Here is a 20,983-nt window from a genome sequence, read left to right as displayed (position 1 = left end):
AAAGACTGTGAAGTTGGACTTTGCCTTGAAACCTGTTTTGAACTCTATCATACTAAACTGCATTTCTATGGTATTTTTCCCTCAGCGCTTTATATTTTCTTAAATTTTATACATTTTACTTTTTTATATTATGCAATAAATAGAAATTAACTGTAATTCGACTGAAATTTATTTTAAAAGATTTTTTTTTAACTTCTGAAATTGGTTTTTTTGGCAACTTTGCTTCTCATGATAAAAATCTATATAAAAAATACTTTCTAGTAAGAAAAAGTGTATTTTTCAATTCTCTAATATATATATAGATTTAATATATGCAATTTTGGAAGCGATTTTCAGTCCACAAATTGAGCAGTCAGAGGGTTAAAACAGAGATCCAGAACGACACATAAAAATTTAATAAGCTATAATCAATTCTTAATAAAAATGACTACTGCTTACCAATTAATAAAATGCTGCTATTAAAACAGGACTTGTAATTTTTTATCAGTGTACAAAACATTTAATAAAATTATAATTTATGAGATTCAGAACAATTGATTAAAGCGAATTTTTCATTTCACTTACTCTACTTTGTCCCTGCCACATATTTCTTGATCAGTACATCGTGGGTTTTTTTTTTTTTTTTTTTTTTTAAATCCTGCTTTATAAATTCTTTAGTATTTTTGGTTACCTCCAATCTTGGTTGGCTTTCTGGAGTCAAAAGATAAATACTCATTGCTATTTGCATTTATTTTTGTTTCCTACTGTATATGCAGCTTTTGTTTAACCACAAATATTTTTTTTGTTCCAGTTTTTAACCGCCTTTATGAAGCACTTGTCACAATCAGTTAACACTTTTTTTTTTTTTTTGGTTCTAGTAATTATATTCTACTACAGTTCTTTGCTTAGTAAATCAACTTTCATACACTTTTTACAATTTTACATTCTCTACATATTTTATGATTTTTCCTTTTTACAAAGCACAATGTGAAAATTTTGCACAAATAACTATACTAATCAACTATTCTTTCTAGTGATATTATAAGGTTCTTTTATAATAACAGATAGGCATAATTTAAAGATGCTGATTTTAAATGATTCTTAATACATTCAAGTATCTTATTACCCTGCATTTAACACAATAACTGGATTTCTGCCAGCAGCTCTTTATGCTGCAATGCCAGAAAATCTTAAGCCTAAACTTGTGTCATTTTAGCAAGTTTTTGTCTTGGAAGTATATTAAGCTCCTAAAAACCAGCTACAGCTTCTACATCCATCCATGGTAAATTCTTTATACTTATTTCTGGTTGTCATAAATGCTTAACAGAGAAACTGATGAAAATGCAGTTTGTAAAAATGATATGCTCAATGATTTAAAATAGAAACAAGTGATGGTCATAGGGGTAAAAACACAGAAAACAAGTAAACACAAATAACAGCAAGCCTCTTTAGCTGCCAGAAAGTCAAGAAGAAAATGCAATCAGAGATAACCTAAAGTACAATATCTGGGTAATAAAAACTAACTTAACTAGTCATAACTTTAAGTCAATGTACATATTTTTATATACATTATATAAAGCATTTCTGATTAATCCAATGGTGGGTTATATGAAGTGATTATGACAAATACAAACGCACACACATTATTCATGAAACCAGACGAACTTCTTTCTCCCAACGACATTTAAAAAGCACGAAAATCAATAATTCAAGAATTTTAGTAAATCTACTAATGCAAATAAATTTTGAAAAACAAATGTGAATTTTATTATGTTAATGATAAAACAAACACAGCTCATTATTCCCATTACCATGATAGATCAGATTAATTCCCTCAAACTACATAGCGAAGCTGACAATATTAACATCACCAGCTATAAATTACCTTTTAAAAAACAGAATATATTCTAATGTAAACCAAAATTAAGTTTTTATGTAAAATATTATTAAGACTCAAATAATTATTTAGAAATAAAAATGCTCATCTGCATCTTAGAATAAATATTTAGTCTCAAGTAATTCTAATCTTTAGTGGCAATAGCAAATGAAATTCCCTTCTGTTTATACAGAGAAATTAAATTTAAATAAAAACTGTTCAAATTTTATTTTAAGACATTTTTCCCCTACTAAAAATTTAACATTTTAAGCAAATTTATAAAAAGCAAATAAAAATTTCTGAATACGAAGCTAATTGAAAATGTGAAATGTTTAAATACTAGCAATGTTTTAGATGTTACATCTGCGTTAACATGCAATCCACACACATATTAAATAGTATGCTGAATTACTAAGCTATACGGCTTCTAGAAGCTATTGTTAATTTTTTACTTCGCAAAAACATTTAAAGCAACAATTTTCATATAAAATATATTTTACTTCGGACCTCAAATTCACACCAATCATTTAATATTACATTATAGAATGAAGAGTACTTTGGAGTATTGTAGAATGAAGAGTATTTTGAGATATTTTAGCTTCAATCGTCAATACTTAAATTCATACATAGATGCTAAAAGAAATTTCTCTTTAACAGTATCACTTTTAAATTCCTAATGTGAACTTTCTGCATAAATCTTTTCTTTCAGTCACATACATTGAGAAAAAATTGGAATCTGCTATATTCTATGCAATTAATAATACCAAAATAAATAGTTAAATCAATACCGGTATTTTGCATTTATCTTTTGAGCTTTCATTTAAATACAATCTGCAAAGCAATATTTCTTAATGTTGTAGTACCAGCTGCAAAATATTAAGCTATTTCAATTTGTTATCTTTAGGAGAACTACAAAAAATGGCTTTTAAATTTGTGCACTTCAAAACAGATTTAGTTCATTATTTTTAATGCAGATTTATTTGTGGGATTTTGAATTAATCTATTTTAATCCAAACATAAAAAATTAAAAAAAAAAACTGTTAATACAATCAAGAGATTTTGAATGCAATATCACATATACATATAAAATTACAACACATTTCATCAATACACTTAAATTTCTTTTAAAGATGTTAAATGTGAATAGCAAGTCCTTTATCTTCACAATCAACCCTTATAATAAACTTCATAAATATGTGAATGTATTTTCTTCAGTTTTTTTTAATATGAAATGAATACTTTTGGATTTAAATGTTAATTTTTCATGACATCTGAAGATAACAATGATATTTTGGTAGTGGCTATTGCTCATTAAAATTTCAAACATCTCAACAAAAACTTGATACTTAAATTTTGTACTCTAATAAAACATCCCTGCTTTATGCTAATGAAAAATTACATTTAATCACATAATGCTTACTTTACTTAACTGTAACTATTCTATCAACAAGGGGTTACCCAAAATTACCAGAAAATAAAAAGCATCCATAATTTAAGGTACCTCTCGTGTCATGCCACCCAACTACGAAATTTTTCATTCAGCTAACGTTACAGCACATTCCATCACACAGAAAAGTACTAATTCAACTAATTAACTTTTACGCACCCAATCCTCTTGCTGCAACATCAGTAGCAACTAAAATAGGTGATCTACCAGTTCGAAATTCTTAGGAAAAAAAAGAAAGAGAGCAATTATTTTATACATAGAACAATAAAATTCTGCATTTTACATATTAAACAAAAGTTCATAAATATCAAATTGTTACATTAAACTTGGAAATATATGTAACTAAAAAAACTCTGTTCGTTAATAAAACTGTTTTACTAACTCTTACAAATTGCGACTTCGGAACATCGGAAAAAAGTTGTGACTTTGGATTAAAATCTAGCAATGCAAAAAATACACAAGTGAATCTAAAAATGTAGAGAAATAAAAACAGATTGATAGATAGAATTTGAGGATAAAAAATTAAGCTTAACGTAGCTGGCAAAAATTTTGGGGATTTATAACATTGATGTATTGGTACATAATGTAAATATATAGTCATTAACATTCTATTTATTTCTTACTTCCTTTAAATGCATCTGGAGTCATTAATGGACCATGGTCAAATTCTGAAGCTGATGAAAGTCATATTTGGAAATAATATCAGGGTTCTTACAAAATATCCCACTGACTGTGAGATTTGGCTATTATTAAACTATGAAAATTTGATGAGATTTTCTTGAAAGAAAAATTTCCGCGGAATCCTCTGAAGGAACTGACGCCTCTTTATTTAATAAACAATCACAATTTCATCCACTTTTGGTTTTTTGTGATTCATAAAATATTGTTGACTTCTACTATTTTGTTAGGCTCTCTTATTTTAATGGCATCTGTTTACAGTAAAAACGTCCCATAGATAATTATTTAGATCTAATTGTTTTGTTGGCCACATTTAGCTGGCCTACTGTGTTCATTAATAACTCTGAAAATAATCCACTGCTTGCTGTTTTTTAGAAGGCAGGTCCAAATTTTGAATCAGTTTTTCAAAATGTATGAAAAAATACAACAATAACAGTAATCCTTGTCCATAAAAACAACACGACTTATCCAGAATCAATCAGGACTACACCAAATGAAAGGGCAGATGTTATGACTGCATTATGTCGTGAGAGGGAGAAGGCCATGACACTTAATAAACATGGCAGAGCTTTCTGTCCGATGTTATCGTCGGAAAGTCACCTGAAGTTTTAAATTTTCGTTGGAAATATAGCTTTATCATGTTGCTTAGTTAACTAAAATAGCTGAAAGAAAGGAGGCTTTATATACATACACACTTTTTTAACTTTTTACAGATATTTTAATTAACTTAGCACACAAATATAATTGAAAGAACCAAAAAACAAACATTTTACAAAAATTTAAACGCTGATTGAAAATTGTGACTGTAATGATAAATTGGGAAGGGGTTCTTAAGGTAATAATTAATATTTTACCTAGGTTCAAGTATTAATTTATTCGCGTTTCAGAGCAAAATATATAACCATCAACTTCTACATCTCCAGCGTATGTAAATGAAATACTATATAATTAGCTAATAAATGTGATAAAAATATTCTTACAAGAAACATACCTAAATCTTATAACAAAAAAGCCTTCCAACATTCATATTTGAAATGAAGTAACCTAACAAACAACATGCACAACTCGCAATAAAAAAAATAATAAGCATATAAATGATAATCGTAATTCCTATTATCCTAAAATTTAGAAACTAAAAATATGTATATACATGTGCATATGATTGAAAGAAATGGTGCTAAGAAACATCAGCATTACTACTAAATATTGTAATCCATAATTAGTGCATTTTAAAATCATATAATATTTAAAAAACATTAAATTTTACATCAAGTGCAAATTGCAGATCTGTTATTTTTTTCCTTGAATTTGTAGTACACCTCTTGGTATGAATACGAATGTTGCAAGTTATGTTTTTTAATTATTACATTTGAATACATTCCATTTTCATTGTTAATTTTTGTACATGCTTGTGACAGCAATAAAATTCATGATGAATGGGGAAAAACTTTTTATTGTGTGCTATTTAATGAAGAGCAGATTTAAATGTGCAGTTCTTACTATTGTGTATATTATTCAAATCATTTCTGCCAAGTATACAAGGGAAAGTACCCAAAGGAATGTTATTGATTTGAAAAAATGAATAAAATTTCCGTGAGAACCTGCCTGAACTTAACCTTGTCTAAAACAAGTGTATATAAATATACTTACATATGATAGAAAGAAATGATGTTAAATCATCAGCATTGCTACTAATTATTGTACTTTAAACAGCTTGCTATTTAAAAAACACTAAATTATTTTTTTAATTAATTGGAAATAGTAGTTCTGTTACTTTTTCCTGGTAACTTTTAAACACTGCATAGTTTATGTGTTTTTTAAAACATTGCCACATACACTAAATATGTCAACATACACTATTTAAAAATATTTAAAACATTTTTTTAATATTTTAAAATAGTGTGTGTTGTTTGTTAGGTTATCTCATTTCAAACATGAATGTTGGAAGGCTTTTTTTTTTCTATAAGATTTAGGTATGTATTATTTTTTAATCACATTTATTAGCTAATTATATAGCATTTCATTTACATACGCTGGAGATGTAGAAGTTGAAAGTTGATGGTTATATATTTTGCTCTGAAAAGCGAATAAATTAATACTTGAGCCTAGGTAAAATATTAATTATTATCTTAAGAACCCTTCCCAATTTATCATAACAGTGGCAATTTTCAATCAGCGTTTAAATTTTTGTAAAATGCTCGTTTGTTTTTCGGTTCTTTCAATTATATTTATTCACAAAGTTAATTAAAATATTTGTAAAAAGCTTAAGAAGTGTGTATGTATATAAATCCTCCTTTCTTTCAGCTATTTTAATTAACTAAGCAACATGATCAAGTTATATTTCCGACGAAAATTAAAAAATTCAGATAACTTTCCGACGATAACATCGGACGGAAAGCTCCGCCATATTTATTAAGTGTCATGGCTTTCTCCCTCTCGAAGGTCACGATTATGTCATGCTTACCCATTAAATGGTGCTAAATCATGCTGCTTGGTGAAAGTTTCATGACTAATGAGATAATACATTAAGTACCAATTATCAGTTCAAGAAACACAAATATAGCCTGTTTGCTTGCCAAGTCATAAGGAGATACAGTAAGACCCCGCTTAACGCTGTTTCGTTTAGCGCTGTTTCGGTTTAGCGCTCTTTTATTTCAACCCGGGGATTCCACGAAATCGCTCGCAGCATACGGGTATTCCCCGAAATATTATGCAGCGATAGGTTTCAAATACATATTCGAAAGATTGTACTTGTATTTCTTGTTTGGTGCGGTATTGTACAGACATATTTTGAAGGGGTAAATGTGGAAGATGTCGAAGAAATAATTCAAGAAGCAGCGGCTAGTCTTTCTAATGATGAGCTCAAGGAATTAACTGAACAAGAAGAAAACAAAAATGTTGACAGCAGTGATTCAGAAGAAGAGCAAAAAGAACTTTCGATGGCGTTTGTAAAAAGGAGTTTGTCTACCATAACTGAAATAATGGATCAATTCATTGAAAATGATCCGAATTTTGACAGAAGCTCAAAAGTAAGGTGTGGTGTTAGAGATGCTCTATCCGTTTATGAAGAACTTTTAAGAGAACAACGCAAAAGAAAAAGGCAAACAACATTAGATGCTTTTGTCACAAAAAGGCAGAACACTGAAAACGTGGAAGGCTAACTAAATATGACTGACTGAGAATTTTATTTGTTTTTTTTTTAAGAATATTCGTTTTGTTATTTATATTTTGTTTTTATTTTTGTAAGAAATAATAATGTGGTATTAATTTGGGCTTTAAGAAATAAATGTTTGGTTTTATTTTTATTAAAAAAACATACTTTTTAAATTTAATACCTAACCAATTTCCTAGCCATCTTCCATTAACCCCAATATTTACATATAAAGATAGCCTCGTTTAGCGCTGTTTCGCATTACTCTCTACTTTGATTGAACGTATCCCCCGCGTTAAGCGGGGTCTTACTGTACTGAGGTCCCTTAATATAGAATCTACAGTCTGTAGAAATACATTTCATTTAACCCCTTAACTGCCTCGGGCATATATATACACCTTGCTCAGCCGATACGTTAACTGCCATGGGCGTATATATATATGCTCTTCCAAACTACTATCATTTGCTTTGCGCTGCTACCCATAAAATTATTCGCAAAGCTTTGGAATGCAATACCACAATGACCTTGACAAAGTATGCAAAGGAGGATGCTATTTCAGAGAAGTGTGGGGAGAAATTAGAGAGAGGGTTAAAGTAATGACTGCATGGTATTGGCTAGTGTTGTTTGAGTAAAACTTTTTTTTTTTTCTTTTTTTATTCTGTGTCCTCCATTTTCATTTACATTTTGTTGTAGGTTCCAGGAGTAAAGAAAGATATAACAGATGTTTCAATCCCATTTATCTTTTCTGAACTGCTCGTGCTTTGTACTGTTACTGAAACACTCCGTTTTGTAGACGAGTATATGAACCAACACTTTGCAAACGAATAATCAAGAACAAAATCGTGGTCATTCAACTAGTCCAGAAGAAATATATGTTTTTTAAGCATACCAATTTCACAAGGTATAACTGATATTACACTTTACTGGTGTAAAAATGAGTTGATCGAAACTCCATTTTAGGGATATTTTTTATCATAAAAACATCATTTTTATTATACTTACATCTTTTAACTATACTTTTATTCAAAACATTAATTTTTGTGCATTCATTTTTTTATAATTATTCTTTATTTTGTGAAAGTAAACAGTTTTCAGAAAATAAAATTTCACTTATTTTTCCCCTAATACATCACATAACTACGCTCGCCAGTGTGTGGGAGAAGACCATGGCACTTGGAAATAAATCTTGTACGTTTCCCGCGGCAGTTAAGGGGTTAAAGAAACATTTCAACACGGTCTAGCAGCTAAGTGAGACTGGTTTTTATGACTTTCAAAATAAAAATGCTGTTGATCCAATATCTGTTACCTAAATGGCCAGTCTCCTAACTATCCTCCAGCAATATGCCAATGCCATCCTTTCATACCATTGCATGAGATGTACAACCCTACTTAAGTATAAATTTTATATTTAAAAACTAAATTGTCTGGTCTTTGAAACATGTTATTGATTAAACTACATACTCTTCTTAATAAAATGGCTTCATATCTTCCATTATTCTCAAGTTCATATATTTATTTCAAAAAAGTGAAAATATTATTTAAGATAAATCTAAGCCAGGACATAAAGAGTTCCATCAGTAATACAGTATTCACTGCAAACATTAGAAAATGCTTACAGGAAAACTGTATAACTGTGACAATAGAAAATGAGTCTGGAAATGATTTAAGAAATTTAAGTTGAAGACAAGTGCAAGGAAAAAGTAATTTCCCAGTTTGTACCACAATCTTTGTTTGATCAACAAAAAAACATATTCTGTACAACATGCAAGAGATTCTTTAAATTTGGCATGGAAGCCAAAAATATCCAAACCATACCTTTATAACAATTACAGCTGATGACTCTACTCTTATATGCACACACAGGTCAGCAAATGCGTCGATATGTGTCGTGCGCTGGATCTTGTTGCAATTGCATATTCCGCGATGGTGGTTTCTATGGCAACCCTTTTTACATGGAAACTTGGATTTTACTACCGTAGTGGTTTTAGTTACTAGTTGGTTCCTGAGGTGTGTGGTTTTAAATGATTTATGATGCAACCGAGGGCGTACATGTAATGAAAGACGTGTTGGCAAAATTTCGTCGCGTGGCCTGGTACAACTATTTTTTTGGGTGGAGGGTAATTCTACAAGTATTTAGGAGAAGAACATTTATTTGTGAAACATAGTATCAATTTTGTGGATAGTGAGGCTGGCTGTCATATAAATACGATAGACATTACATGGCAGCATGTTAAAGCTACGTTGCCAACTCGTAATCGGAAATGCGATTTGGAGTTTTATTTGGTGGTTTATACATTTTTCCATTGCTGTTCTGAAACATGAGAAGGTGCTTTAACAAATTTGTGGTGAAATTGTTCTGGTGATGTTTGAAATTGGTACTTCTGCTGTTTGAAGAAGCATTCATTCATGGTAAGTGCATTTTGTTTTATTCTTGTTCTTATTTTGTAGTCATTTTTTTAGTATGAATTTCTGTTGTTGTTATTGTTTTTTTGAATGTTTGAATTTTATTTTAGTTTATTTTGTTGACTAGTGCACAATACCTAGATTGTGCAATTTGTAGATTTCTTTTAAAGCAGAATGCTGTGTACACGGTATTCTTGAAATTTATTGTTAATTTATTAAAGCGAGGTTTGCGTAATTCATAGATTCCTTTGGATGCCTAGATTGTGCAATTTGTAGATTTTTTTTTTGTTGAAACAGAAAGCTGTGCACATGGTATTTTTTGAAATTTATTGTTGTTAATTTATTTAAGCTAGTTGTGCATAGTTTGTAGATACCTTCGCTGCATAGATTGTGCAATTCTGTGATTTCTTTTTAAGTTAAAACATATCGCTGTGTACATGGATTCTTGTCAAATATTTTCGGTTAGAAACTAAGTTTTTGCTATCTAAACGTGTTTCCCCCCGCCAGATTTTTAGCTTAAATTGTGTGTTCATTCAAAACATGGTTTTTGCATGTGTGAAAATCGTGTTTTTGTAGACATTTTAGGCTTAAATGTAGACAAAAAATTTCAGTAGTAATATGGCAGCGTGGGGCGAGAAATTTGTCACCAACCGAGGGCGTATATGAGAGTAGTTCCCAGTTGATATTTAAGACAATAATTTAATTTTTTAATTTGACATTTAATGGGTTCAATATTTTAACCTTGTAACTAAAATAAAATTATCTTGCCAGGCATTGATAAACTTTTAGAAAGTACAATTTTTCTTTTCAATTATTCAAATGATATAAAATGGAATTTAAAATTTATTTTCCAACTCACCATTCAAGACCCAGTCTCTTTCAGGTTGTGATTTGTCACCATGAATACACATAGCTGGCCATCTACAAAAAATTATATACTACTTATTTTACAATTTTCTACATCTGTTCACTAAACAAAATGATATATTACTCATTTTTCTTTCTAAATTTGTCATTCAACCAAAAATAACAGAAGTTAAGCAACATACCCATCTCTGCGCATACGTCTAGTTAAATCATCTACTTTCCGTTTTGTTTCAGCAAATATAATGGTCTGAAAGAGATTTCCAAAATTGAATTCAGAAACCATGAAAAAAATTTTTTTACATACTAAATGTTTTTATCTGAATCTTTATGATTAAATTTTTTGTGTATATGCAAAACTTGATAAAATGATGAAAACTTTTATAAGCATGTTATGCAGTTTTTCAAACAAGCAGAAAATTAACCATGCAATATTAAAAATATAAAAACTCACTTTATTATCTTTCTGCCCCATTATTTCTTCAAGAAGTTTAAAAAGCCTATAGAAAAGGGGGAAAATGAAATTAATGACTGACAAAAAATTGCATACATAATCTAAGATCATACACAAGATCCCATACTTGTTTTCCTTCTCATGTTCTTCACAGACATCTACAATTTGTGTGATGTTATGATTTGCACACAAGCTCAAAGCTCCTATATTGATTTGAACATAATCTTTCAAGAAATCTTCAGCAAGAGCTCGCACTTCCTTTGGCCAAGTTGCACTCCACATCAATGTTTGACGATCAGGCTACAGTTTATTTTAGAAGAAAATTTTACAAGAATATGTATTACTTTCTCATCTTTAATTATGTGCAATAATGTCAACATTAATTGTACGCAATGAAATTTAAAATACTGAAAGGAAATTAATTACTCTGATCTGTTCTAAGATTTTTCTTATTTGAGGTTCAAAACCCATATCTAACATGCGATCAGCTTCATCCAATACAAGATATGTACAGCGACGAAGATTTGTTACTCCAGCTTCTAAGAAATCTATTAAACGTCCAGGAGTAGCAACACAGATTTCAGCACCTTAAAAATGAAAAATTGCATGTAAGTGCATATTTCTTACAATTTAGTAATTTCTATCTAACTTAGTAAAAATTAATACAAACATTAAATTTCATAAAAAATTTTCAAAAATAAATCTATTACAGTATGTTCATGCTTAATTAAAAATAAATTCAGTAATATGCAGTATAAAAAGTTTTGATACATATTCCAGAAAGTGAATACATTCCTTTTCAAATCAATTAAACTTAGTGTCTACAAACTCAGTTTTTCTTTAGAACCTTCAAAAACTTCTTTTTAAAAATAAGGTATCTTTTCATTAAACACACTTGGTTAACATCCCTTAAGAAAACAAATTTGCAATTCAGATACAAGTATACCTAACTCACTGGGTGATTTTTGAACTTATTTAAATGAAGCATTTTGGAGGACTACATTTTCAACATCATAATATCTTTGCAAAAAATGAACTTGTGACATATCTTTCGAAGAGATTTTATTTAGAAAGTGAAACAAAAATAAAAGAACTAAGAAGCAAACTATTTTTATTACATAAATACCACCACAGAAACAAAAAAGCAATGACGAACAGTTTTTTGATTTTTAATTATTTTCCAAATGGATCGGAGAGGGATGACCATTTCTGTAGCACTGAAAGTGGTACACGAATTTTCTTTCAGATAGTGATCCTGATACGGGTCCCGGGTACATGTGCAAAACATGCAATATTGGGTTGTGCGTTTTCAAAGATGGTGTCACTTTCTTCGAAAAGTACCACCATGAAAAAAAATAGACTAAAGTGTAAATATGAAATGTAAATATAGTATATCTAAGTTACTTTTTTTCCTCATTCATACGCATGTAATCATCATATAACCAAAAAAGAGCTTTTTAGGGGGTATAGAGTAGCAGGTCTCCCCGTGGCACACCCTGGGGTAATGCTAAATCTGCTACAGTATTCAGAATCTAGTGTTTTTTAATTGTAGGCAAAATCGCTTGTTCTTTTACGTGCTTGCCAGCAATGCTCATTTCAGCACTCTTTTTGAAGTTAAATTCAATCAGTGTGCCCGCTTCGGGCATACCCACAGAATTAACCACTTGCCTGATTATCCCCAGTTATCTTGGGTTCGTATATATATTGCAATTTATTATCCCGAGGTGAGGCAGAATTTGTTAGTATGATTTCTTTTATCACGGTTTTACTTGGTCTGGAGGAAATGAAAGGAAATATTTAGCTTTGATTGGCAGTTTGCCAAATTTTGTTGGTTGCGCGGTTCGTTTGGAGGGACTGGTTGCGTGTTTCCCTATTGTATAGTATACATTGGCTTGTGGATTAGTAATGTATAAAGAAGGATGCATGCGTTGGAAAAAAATAAAATATTGGCGATGATGGAAGATAGCGAAAGTGATGATTTTTCAGATAGTGATTATGAAAAGGTTGGGGGAAAAAAAAAAAAAATCAAATCCAACGAGACAGTGTACTCTGTGCTCCCGTGAAAGAGATTCCAGCAGTAAGCCAGTAAGAAAAGAGACCAGATAAACTATCATACAAAGATTAATATTTAACTTTTTTTCGTTTGCCCGAGATAACTCGGGATAAGTAAACGAATATTAAAAATAAATGCTTTTACACCTTTAAATAATTCAACTTAAAACCTACATATTTTGGTTTGTTTCGTTTTGTTGTACTTAATAATAAAATAAACAATGTGATGATTTTTTGCAATTTTTTCAAAAAAATTTGTAAGGGAAACTGTTAAAACAGTAACTGCTATCTTCACAAAATTTTACTTGTGTACTCCTCTAGGTCTAATTAGACTACCTACCTTTCTTTAATCAAAATTCCAACTTTAAAAGGTAGCATGCCAGAAAGGGTTAAAGAATTAGCAGGAAATTCCAGGTTAGCTAAACAACATGATAAAAGAATTTATTTTGAAACTAAAAGGAAAAGGAGAATAAATAAATAATAATAATAGTGATAAAGCTTTCTGGGCAGAGAGCAAAACTTGTTTAACACTGAATGGCATCAACAATTTAAATCGAAAAGAATGTGGAGTATCTATAACAAAATCTTTGTGAGAAACAGCAACAATGAAGAACTGAAATATTTTGTCATGACTATATGTAAATTTTAAATTATGCTGTAAGCATATGTTATTTGAAATTCAAACGATGTAGTACAGCACTCGAGTACATTTGAAAGGAAATATTACATTCGAAGATGCAAAAATAATGGAGACTTTATTCCTACAATACATCCTGAACTAGAGAAAACTCAAATTTAAATATCATAAAAAGAAATTATTCAGTTCCTTTTTATTCTCTGATATTCCAATAACTTACTTGATTTTTTTTTTTTTTTAAAGGAAAGAGGGCAGTCTTTCTCTTCAATTTAAAATTCTATTTAATATATACACAAAATACTCAGTGTAGCATAGCAAAAATATTAATAATTAATGCAATTCCACAGTACTAGACGTAAATGTAACATTTAAATCAGTTACATAAAAATTTTACTTGTAATGAATGCAATTAGTAACTAAGATGTGTTCACTCCCTGCTTTATTTCATTGAAAAATACATTTTATTAGAAAAATATAAGGGCCCGCCAGTGGCCGAATGGTAAAAGTCACTGAGGACTGGGATGTTTGCATGACGGTCGCTGCCAAGTGTTAATGATGCAGACTACATTTTGAACTAAGCTCTAGCTCAAATGTAATTTCTTTTCCAATTTCTACCTTCAGCCCCTTCGCGAAGTATGTTATATACGCATCAGTCGCGAATGTAGTTAGCACCTGGGTAATGCACTGGTGCATCTCCACTTGCATTTATGTTCCAGACGGGTGTTGCATATATGCATTTTCAAGCCTACACATTCTTTTAGATTTTTTTAAATCACTAGGTGTCGCTCTGCTTCCCCTGCAGTTAGTTTATTTGAATATATACATTGTTGACCTTGTGTCCCTGAAGTATTTTCTGATTGAAGATTCCTTTTGATGTAGGAGCAGATAATATAAAATAAATAAAAACCAGATGACACACAGTTGGCTTCTCATAATAAAAACATTGAATAGTTTCCATTGCTTCAATTTCCCCCCCCCTTTCCTTTTCTGTGGGAAGATTGGGAGTAGTACAGCTGTGGTTTTAGGAACTCATGTTTGTATTCAGTTTGTATCTTTAGATAGCAGATGTTAAGTTTTGGGTAACAGAGTTAAACTAATAGTGCGATGTCTAAGAGAAAGAAGTTTTTAATGGAAGTGTATATTTGAATCGTAAAGCTCTCAATTGACTATTTCAACACCAAAAACTCTAGATTTAAGTAAGAAAGCAATTTTGTTAACGAAATTTTCTCAGAGACTGATTTGGAAGTTCGTCTTGCTTGCACCTCACAATCCAGCAGAACAGTGGCTACTGTCATGAACTCGATCTGTTAAGTATTTGAAGCCTTATGAATTTACAGGAATTGCAGAAGTAAACGTAATTCAAAGTCATGGAGATAAAACTGATTTTCTCACCATTACCTTTGATAATGTAACGAACATAATAGTTGAAGAAGCTAATAATTTCTATGAGCAAAAGATGAGTGAAAAATCCATCTTCATCCAAAATCAACATATTCTTCTAGATGTGCTTAAAATGAGGGGATTCCTATGACTAACTATTCTGCTGGGATGGGATAATTAAAAATTTTGACCTGAAAATGTGTTTCATAACTAATGAAACGATAGAAACTAGATTATCACACACTGTTTCCTTTCTGAATCGTTTTTTTTATGCTATATTTTTTCATATACTTTATTATTTCTTACCTATATTTAGATATACATTTAAGCAAGCTTTTTTACATTTCATCGAGTCAAACATTTTATTTTGCATTTAGATTTTAATCTATTGATATTCTGTATTTATGATTATATTACTGTTGAATACTATTACAGAAAAAAAATCAAAAGAATTGATTAAAAAAATATTTTTAATGAATTTTTTATTAAAGTTAGGCTTAGCCACGTAAAACACCCAGTCTTGCGAGATCGTACTACAGCAACAAAACACCGTATCTTAAGGTGAATTGTGCTAAGCAGCAAGCCACCTCGTAAGAGGATTAACTGCTGATGCATATGTGTTACACCCATCCTGAAGGGATTAAAAAGACGTTGTAATTAAGAAATTGCTAAAACTACCTGTCAACTACTTAAAATTCTTACCTCGTTCTAAATCTCTTATCTGAGGACCCTTGGGTGCTCCTCCAAATACACAAGTATTTCTAACTCGAGATGTGTGACCGAAGTCATTGGCCACTTGCTGGATTTGTTGAGCTAACTCTCGAGTAGGAGCTAATACAAGGACCTATAAAGCAACAACATATTTAATTAAAAAATTTCAGAAAATGACCAAAAGGAATACAAAGGGTTAATCAAAGCAAATTAACTTACAATAGGGCCATCTCCTCTTTCCAATGGTGGCTGGTGATTAATGTGAACAATGGCAGGCAATATGTACTGAAAAATTGACATATTTGAAAAAGCAATCCACAGAAGCATAAAATTATAAATTACATAACAGCAGCTTTAAAATATATAAATACTCATTTAAAAAAGTAAATAAAACTCGAAATTTAACCTTCCAACACGAACGCTTGGCAATTTTACATGAGCATGCGCGCATCAGTTTTTTTTTTTTTTTTGGACATCCATTATTTTGCCGTTTCGGGCACGAAAAACAACAGAAATGAGTGAATATTAATAATACATTTGTTAAGAAATAAAATATTAATCTTATTATAGCAAAATACAAATGATATTTTATTGCATTCAAAAATGAGTAAAAGTTCTTATGTTAGTGAGAGGGAAATGCAATGCAAAACTGAATTAGTCATAAATTTTGGGCACGAAAAATGACAGAAATGAGTGAATATTAATAATACATTTGTTAAGAAATAAAATACAGTCAAAAAAGTCGTTAATCTGGACACCCATAATCCGGACCTCAAAGCTACAAACTTTCTACGCATGCGTCAACGCATAGTGCTTTCATGCATGCACGTTTTATGTAGAACGGAGGGTATCAGCTAAGCTAAAATTATCTAATTATCTATTTCAGTTAATGTTGCAGACTGCGTTGTTCCTTAATCTTTGAATTGGACCCGACTTGTTATTTTTTGCAGACTGTTAGAGCAATTTTATAAAAGTAAGCTTGAACTTTCGACTATGTCAAATAGAATTTCCGATGCTGGAGCTGCCTAAGGATCTACAAAGTGAAAGTATGCTTCGATGTCCATCGAACAAAAAGTGGAATTGCTGCAAACAATGGATAAAGGCATATCCTTTGTTTCTCTAACCATTCCAAAATCTGTTTAACAAGCGGGGACGTCGCGGCGTGCAATGAACTGGAAATTGATCTGTCAGCACTATCCTTATCTTCAGAGCAGATGTTTTTATTTTATTCAGCTTATAATTCCTTACTAAATGTAGTATTTCATCTCGATGTATTCCGTCTTTCACGATTTAAATCAAATTCCTCGTTATTATAAACATCACGAGTACATATCAAATAGTTTTCTGGTTGCAATTTTCTAATTTTGACTATGCGTAATGTATGCTTTACGCATGCGCACGTTGAAAGAAATGTTTAATAAAGTAAACAAATAAATATTAAGCTTTTTTTTTTTTTTTTTTTGTAAATTTTGATACCCTTTAGATCATAATTGCTCTTTATTTCATAAATTACGGTTTCATATTTTTAATTTTATAATTTCTGCATGCCAGCTTACCAGATTTAAACTGATGATCTATAATCCGGAATCACCGAAGTCCGGACGTGTCCAGATTAAAGATTTTTGACTGTTTTAATCTTATTATTGCAAAATACAAATGATATTGCATTCAAATATAAGTAAAAGTTCTTATGTTAGTGAGATGAAAATGCAATGCAAAACTGAATTTGTCGTAAATTTTGCACTTACGCACGTCCTGGAAGGTTAAAGGATGGCAATTTTTTTCCAATACATAAAATGAAAACAAAACATATTCTTACTCACTGATAAAAAAAACTGACTAAAGAAATTTTCTAAATAGATCTGACAAATTCAAGATTGGAACAGAAGTAAACAAGAATAATATGCTTAAAAAATAAAATTTAAATAAATAAATTCTTCAGGTTTACTGTGGTGATTCAGATTTTTTTTTTTTTTTTTAAATTAGGAGCACATAATAGTTTGAAAAGCACTATACTTTGATATTTTATAAACTCAAATTTGAAGAACACGTAATAAAATATATAAAAAACTGAAAGTATAATTCAAACACATGAATTCATTTATATAAATCTGAATTTAATGACCTTGTAAACACCGAATGCACAAAAATACTAGCCATTTTATTTAATTTCAATGCATAGGTTCCAAGCCATAAAAATTAGTTTATTATAAGTACAAAATCTATAATAATGGTAAATATTGCAAGTCAATAAACAGGAATTATTACATACTGCAAGTGTTTTTCCAGAGCCAGTCTGGGCTATACCAACTAAATCTCTTCCACTGAGAGCAATAGGCCAACTCTGAGCTTGAATTGCTGTTGGTTGTTGATACTGCTGTTGCCGAACAGCTTCCATCACATAATCTAAATACATTTCACAATAAGTATATCAAATTTCACTACACACACATTAATGAAAAAGAAATCTGAAAGGGTTCAGATTTTAATGATAGCCTAAAATGGCTCTTATTAAAGTTTAATATGGTTTCACAATAGATCCCAGGTGGAACAATGAAACATTTCATAGAATATTAGATGAATATACACTTACACTAACATGGGAACGTCATATATCTCTTGTACGTTAAAAAGTGAAAAAATTTGCAATTCTAAAAAATTTTTTAATTTTTTTTTAATTAGATACATCATGAATTAAATGCATTTTAATTTAAATCCTAAATCAGACTAAAAAGTAAAAAATATTAAGATATGAATCAATCACTTTTAAATAATTCAGTTTTTTACTTGTTAATGTGTTCTAAGATTTAATAATTATTATAAAAAACTTCAACATTATTTGCCTAAAATTTTATTTTAAAATGTGTGCTTGGGTAATTTGCCAGCAATGTAAGAAACTAGTAAAATTTCTGCCAGAATACAGAATTTTGTTGCAAAATCTCTAAAGAGAAAAACGAGGAGATGTGCTTAGTAGAACAAAGGTTGTTTGAATAATGCCTGCCAAGAGCCTGGAGACATTAATCCTGTTCAGAAGTTAGATGATGATAATAATACCAATTCATTTGATGTACAAGCAGTTGTGCCTGAAGTGTAAGAAATGTCATCAGAAGAAAGCGAGAAGGACAATATTTTTCGTTCACTAAGAAACAAAACATACCTTGGACACTACAACATCCAAATTGACTGGTTTTACAAAAGCCATGAGCAAAGTTGAGCACGAAGTTACCAGGCATTTAGGCTTCTATCTTTATCAATGAAATACACACGTAAGGTTCTCCAAAAAAAATCTGACATTTTTTCCAGTTACACTTGAGTAACTAATGTAATATTGTTATGCTTTTTGTGATGAACATGGATAATAAACTGTAGTAGATATTTACATATATATTGTGAATGGTTAATGTGAAGAAACATGTTTTCAAAATATAAAGCTGGCATCCCCAGCTAAACAAGAATTTTTTTCAACACTTTTTTGGACTCTTGATGTTTGTATTAATGAGGGTTTGCTGTAATTGTATTTTAAAACTATATTTAATAGTTTTAAAAGTTAATTTTAAAAGTATACTGATAGCAACAAATGGGAAAAAAATTACTTTAGAAGGGAAGAATAAGGCAGTCCACAGAACATTCGAATTTATAAAGCTATTCTCCAACTAGAAAAAAGTCTGCAGAATACTGCTCTACGACATATACAACAAAAAGGAAAAATGAGCCATTAACCCTTTCAGGTCTGGCATTCCATATGCATTTCTTCACAAACGTCTCTCACAGGAGTTTCACTCATGCATCAATGGAGAACTAATGCAGATAATGCATATATGCATTTTACGCTAAAACAAGTTTTAAAGACCAGAACCAATGCAACGGACAGATAGCACATATGCATTTTAAGCTAAAGCATGTTTTAAAAACCACTAGATGGCTTCCTGTGTCCATTACTTTTGAACTGAATGCAGTTTCAGGAACCTGACCTTCAGTTGAATCATATTCTGTGTAACACTGCTGTCAGTTGTTGCAGGGCAGGAGCAAAGCAAAATGCAAATAAAGCTCTGCTCTTTAACTTGCCAGGTAACAAATATTCGTGTCTCCTATATCTCTTCAGATGCTTTTTTTGCTACTATGTAGGATCTTTCAGGGTCACTATGTGGAGTTGCATTAAGCTTTGCATTGCTTTTATTCCTTATATTTGAGTACTTCCCTTTTTATTTTGGAAAGCCTTGACATCAGTTTATTATGTCAAGAAAGTATTATTTATAAGAGGAAAGAAATATTCGCATGGTAAATGAAACGATTAATGACATGAACTAGAGTGATGATTCATTTTCTAAAAAGTTAGAGAGCGATATTTCTAGTGATTCTCGTATGGACATTTTATCACAGACTGAACTCACCAAATGTCAGCCTTCTACTTCCCGTGAAAGATTATGTTACTTCTTGAAAATAGGCTTCCTTTTTTTAAAATTAATTTTGGAGTTTATTAATGAATTTTGTCAATAAAAACTTGGGAATCATTTGAAGAGCTTCCAAAAATTACTTCTCAATGTAAGCACTTTGTTTTACATATTTTCATGTACAGGAAAAAGATTAAATGCTCGTTTTAACATACAAGGCGAGATTGAAAAGGTGACTGATGTCATGACAACTGTATTATATATTTATATAAAAATGCATCACTATCCTTCAAATTAGTTCCTGCCACCTACAATACACTTCTGACAACATTCATACAAGTTCTGGAAGCTTTTGAAAAAGTCCTCCTGTGAGACTGTGTTAAGTTCCTTGGTAACAGCAGCTTGAATGTCTCGAGATGCTCGAAAATCGGCGTCCTTTAAGTGCCAATTTAAGTCGTGGAAAGAGGAAAATCACATCATTTTCGAAAGGAGGGGCGAGTCAGCTTACTATTCGGTCTCACCTTGAACTTCAGACTTTTTCCTCACTTTCGAAAATGTCTCATTTTTTAAAGGAGGGGTGAGTCACGTTACTTTTTGGTCTCACCTTGAACTTCAGACTTTTTCCTCTTTCCACGACTGAAATTGGCACTAAAGGGATATCGATTTTCCAGCATCTCAGAACATTCAAGCTGCTGTTACCAAGGAACTTGACACAGGTTCAAAGGAGGACTTGTATGAACGTTATCAGAAGTGTACTGTAGATGGCAGGAACTACTTTGAAGGACAGTGATGTATTTATCTGTAAATATGTTATACAGTTATTATTATGACATTAGTCACTTTACTTTTCGGTCTCACCTTGTATACGATAACTTAAGTAATAATCCAAAATAGTACCAAAAATTATGACATAAACCTTTTTGTGATTTTTTCCCTACAGTTAGATTTAGTAGTGCAAA

The 20,983-nt window shown here is 30.7% G+C and overlaps 1 protein-coding gene across 1 annotated transcript in view; it reads right to left on the bottom strand.

Moving 5' to 3' along the window:
• Nucleotides 1–20,983, bottom strand: part of LOC118205139 (uncharacterized) — a 42,818-nt gene that overhangs the window by 6,267 nt on the left and 15,568 nt on the right. Inside the window, exons 4-12 of the mRNA XM_035377427.2 lie at nt 17,906–18,039; nt 15,853–15,918; nt 15,625–15,766; nt 11,280–11,440; nt 10,981–11,153; nt 10,854–10,899; nt 10,585–10,649; nt 10,395–10,456; nt 3,462–3,521 (exon numbers count right to left, since the gene is read on the bottom strand). Of these exons, the coding sequence (XP_035233318.1) occupies nt 3,462–3,521; nt 10,395–10,456; nt 10,585–10,649; nt 10,854–10,899; nt 10,981–11,153; nt 11,280–11,440; nt 15,625–15,766; nt 15,853–15,918; nt 17,906–18,039 (909 nt within the window). The remainder of the gene's footprint in view (nt 1–3,461; nt 3,522–10,394; nt 10,457–10,584; nt 10,650–10,853; nt 10,900–10,980; nt 11,154–11,279; nt 11,441–15,624; nt 15,767–15,852; nt 15,919–17,905; nt 18,040–20,983) is intronic.

Source organism: Stegodyphus dumicola, chromosome 2 (assembly GCF_044657685.1).
Source record: "Stegodyphus dumicola isolate Sdum_Otavi_A_Nest chromosome 2, ASM4465768v1".
Classification (NCBI taxonomy): Eukaryota; Metazoa; Arthropoda; class Arachnida; order Araneae; family Eresidae; genus Stegodyphus; species Stegodyphus dumicola.
Note: the sequence above shows the minus strand (reverse complement) of the source record. Positions and strands in the feature narration are given on the sequence as shown.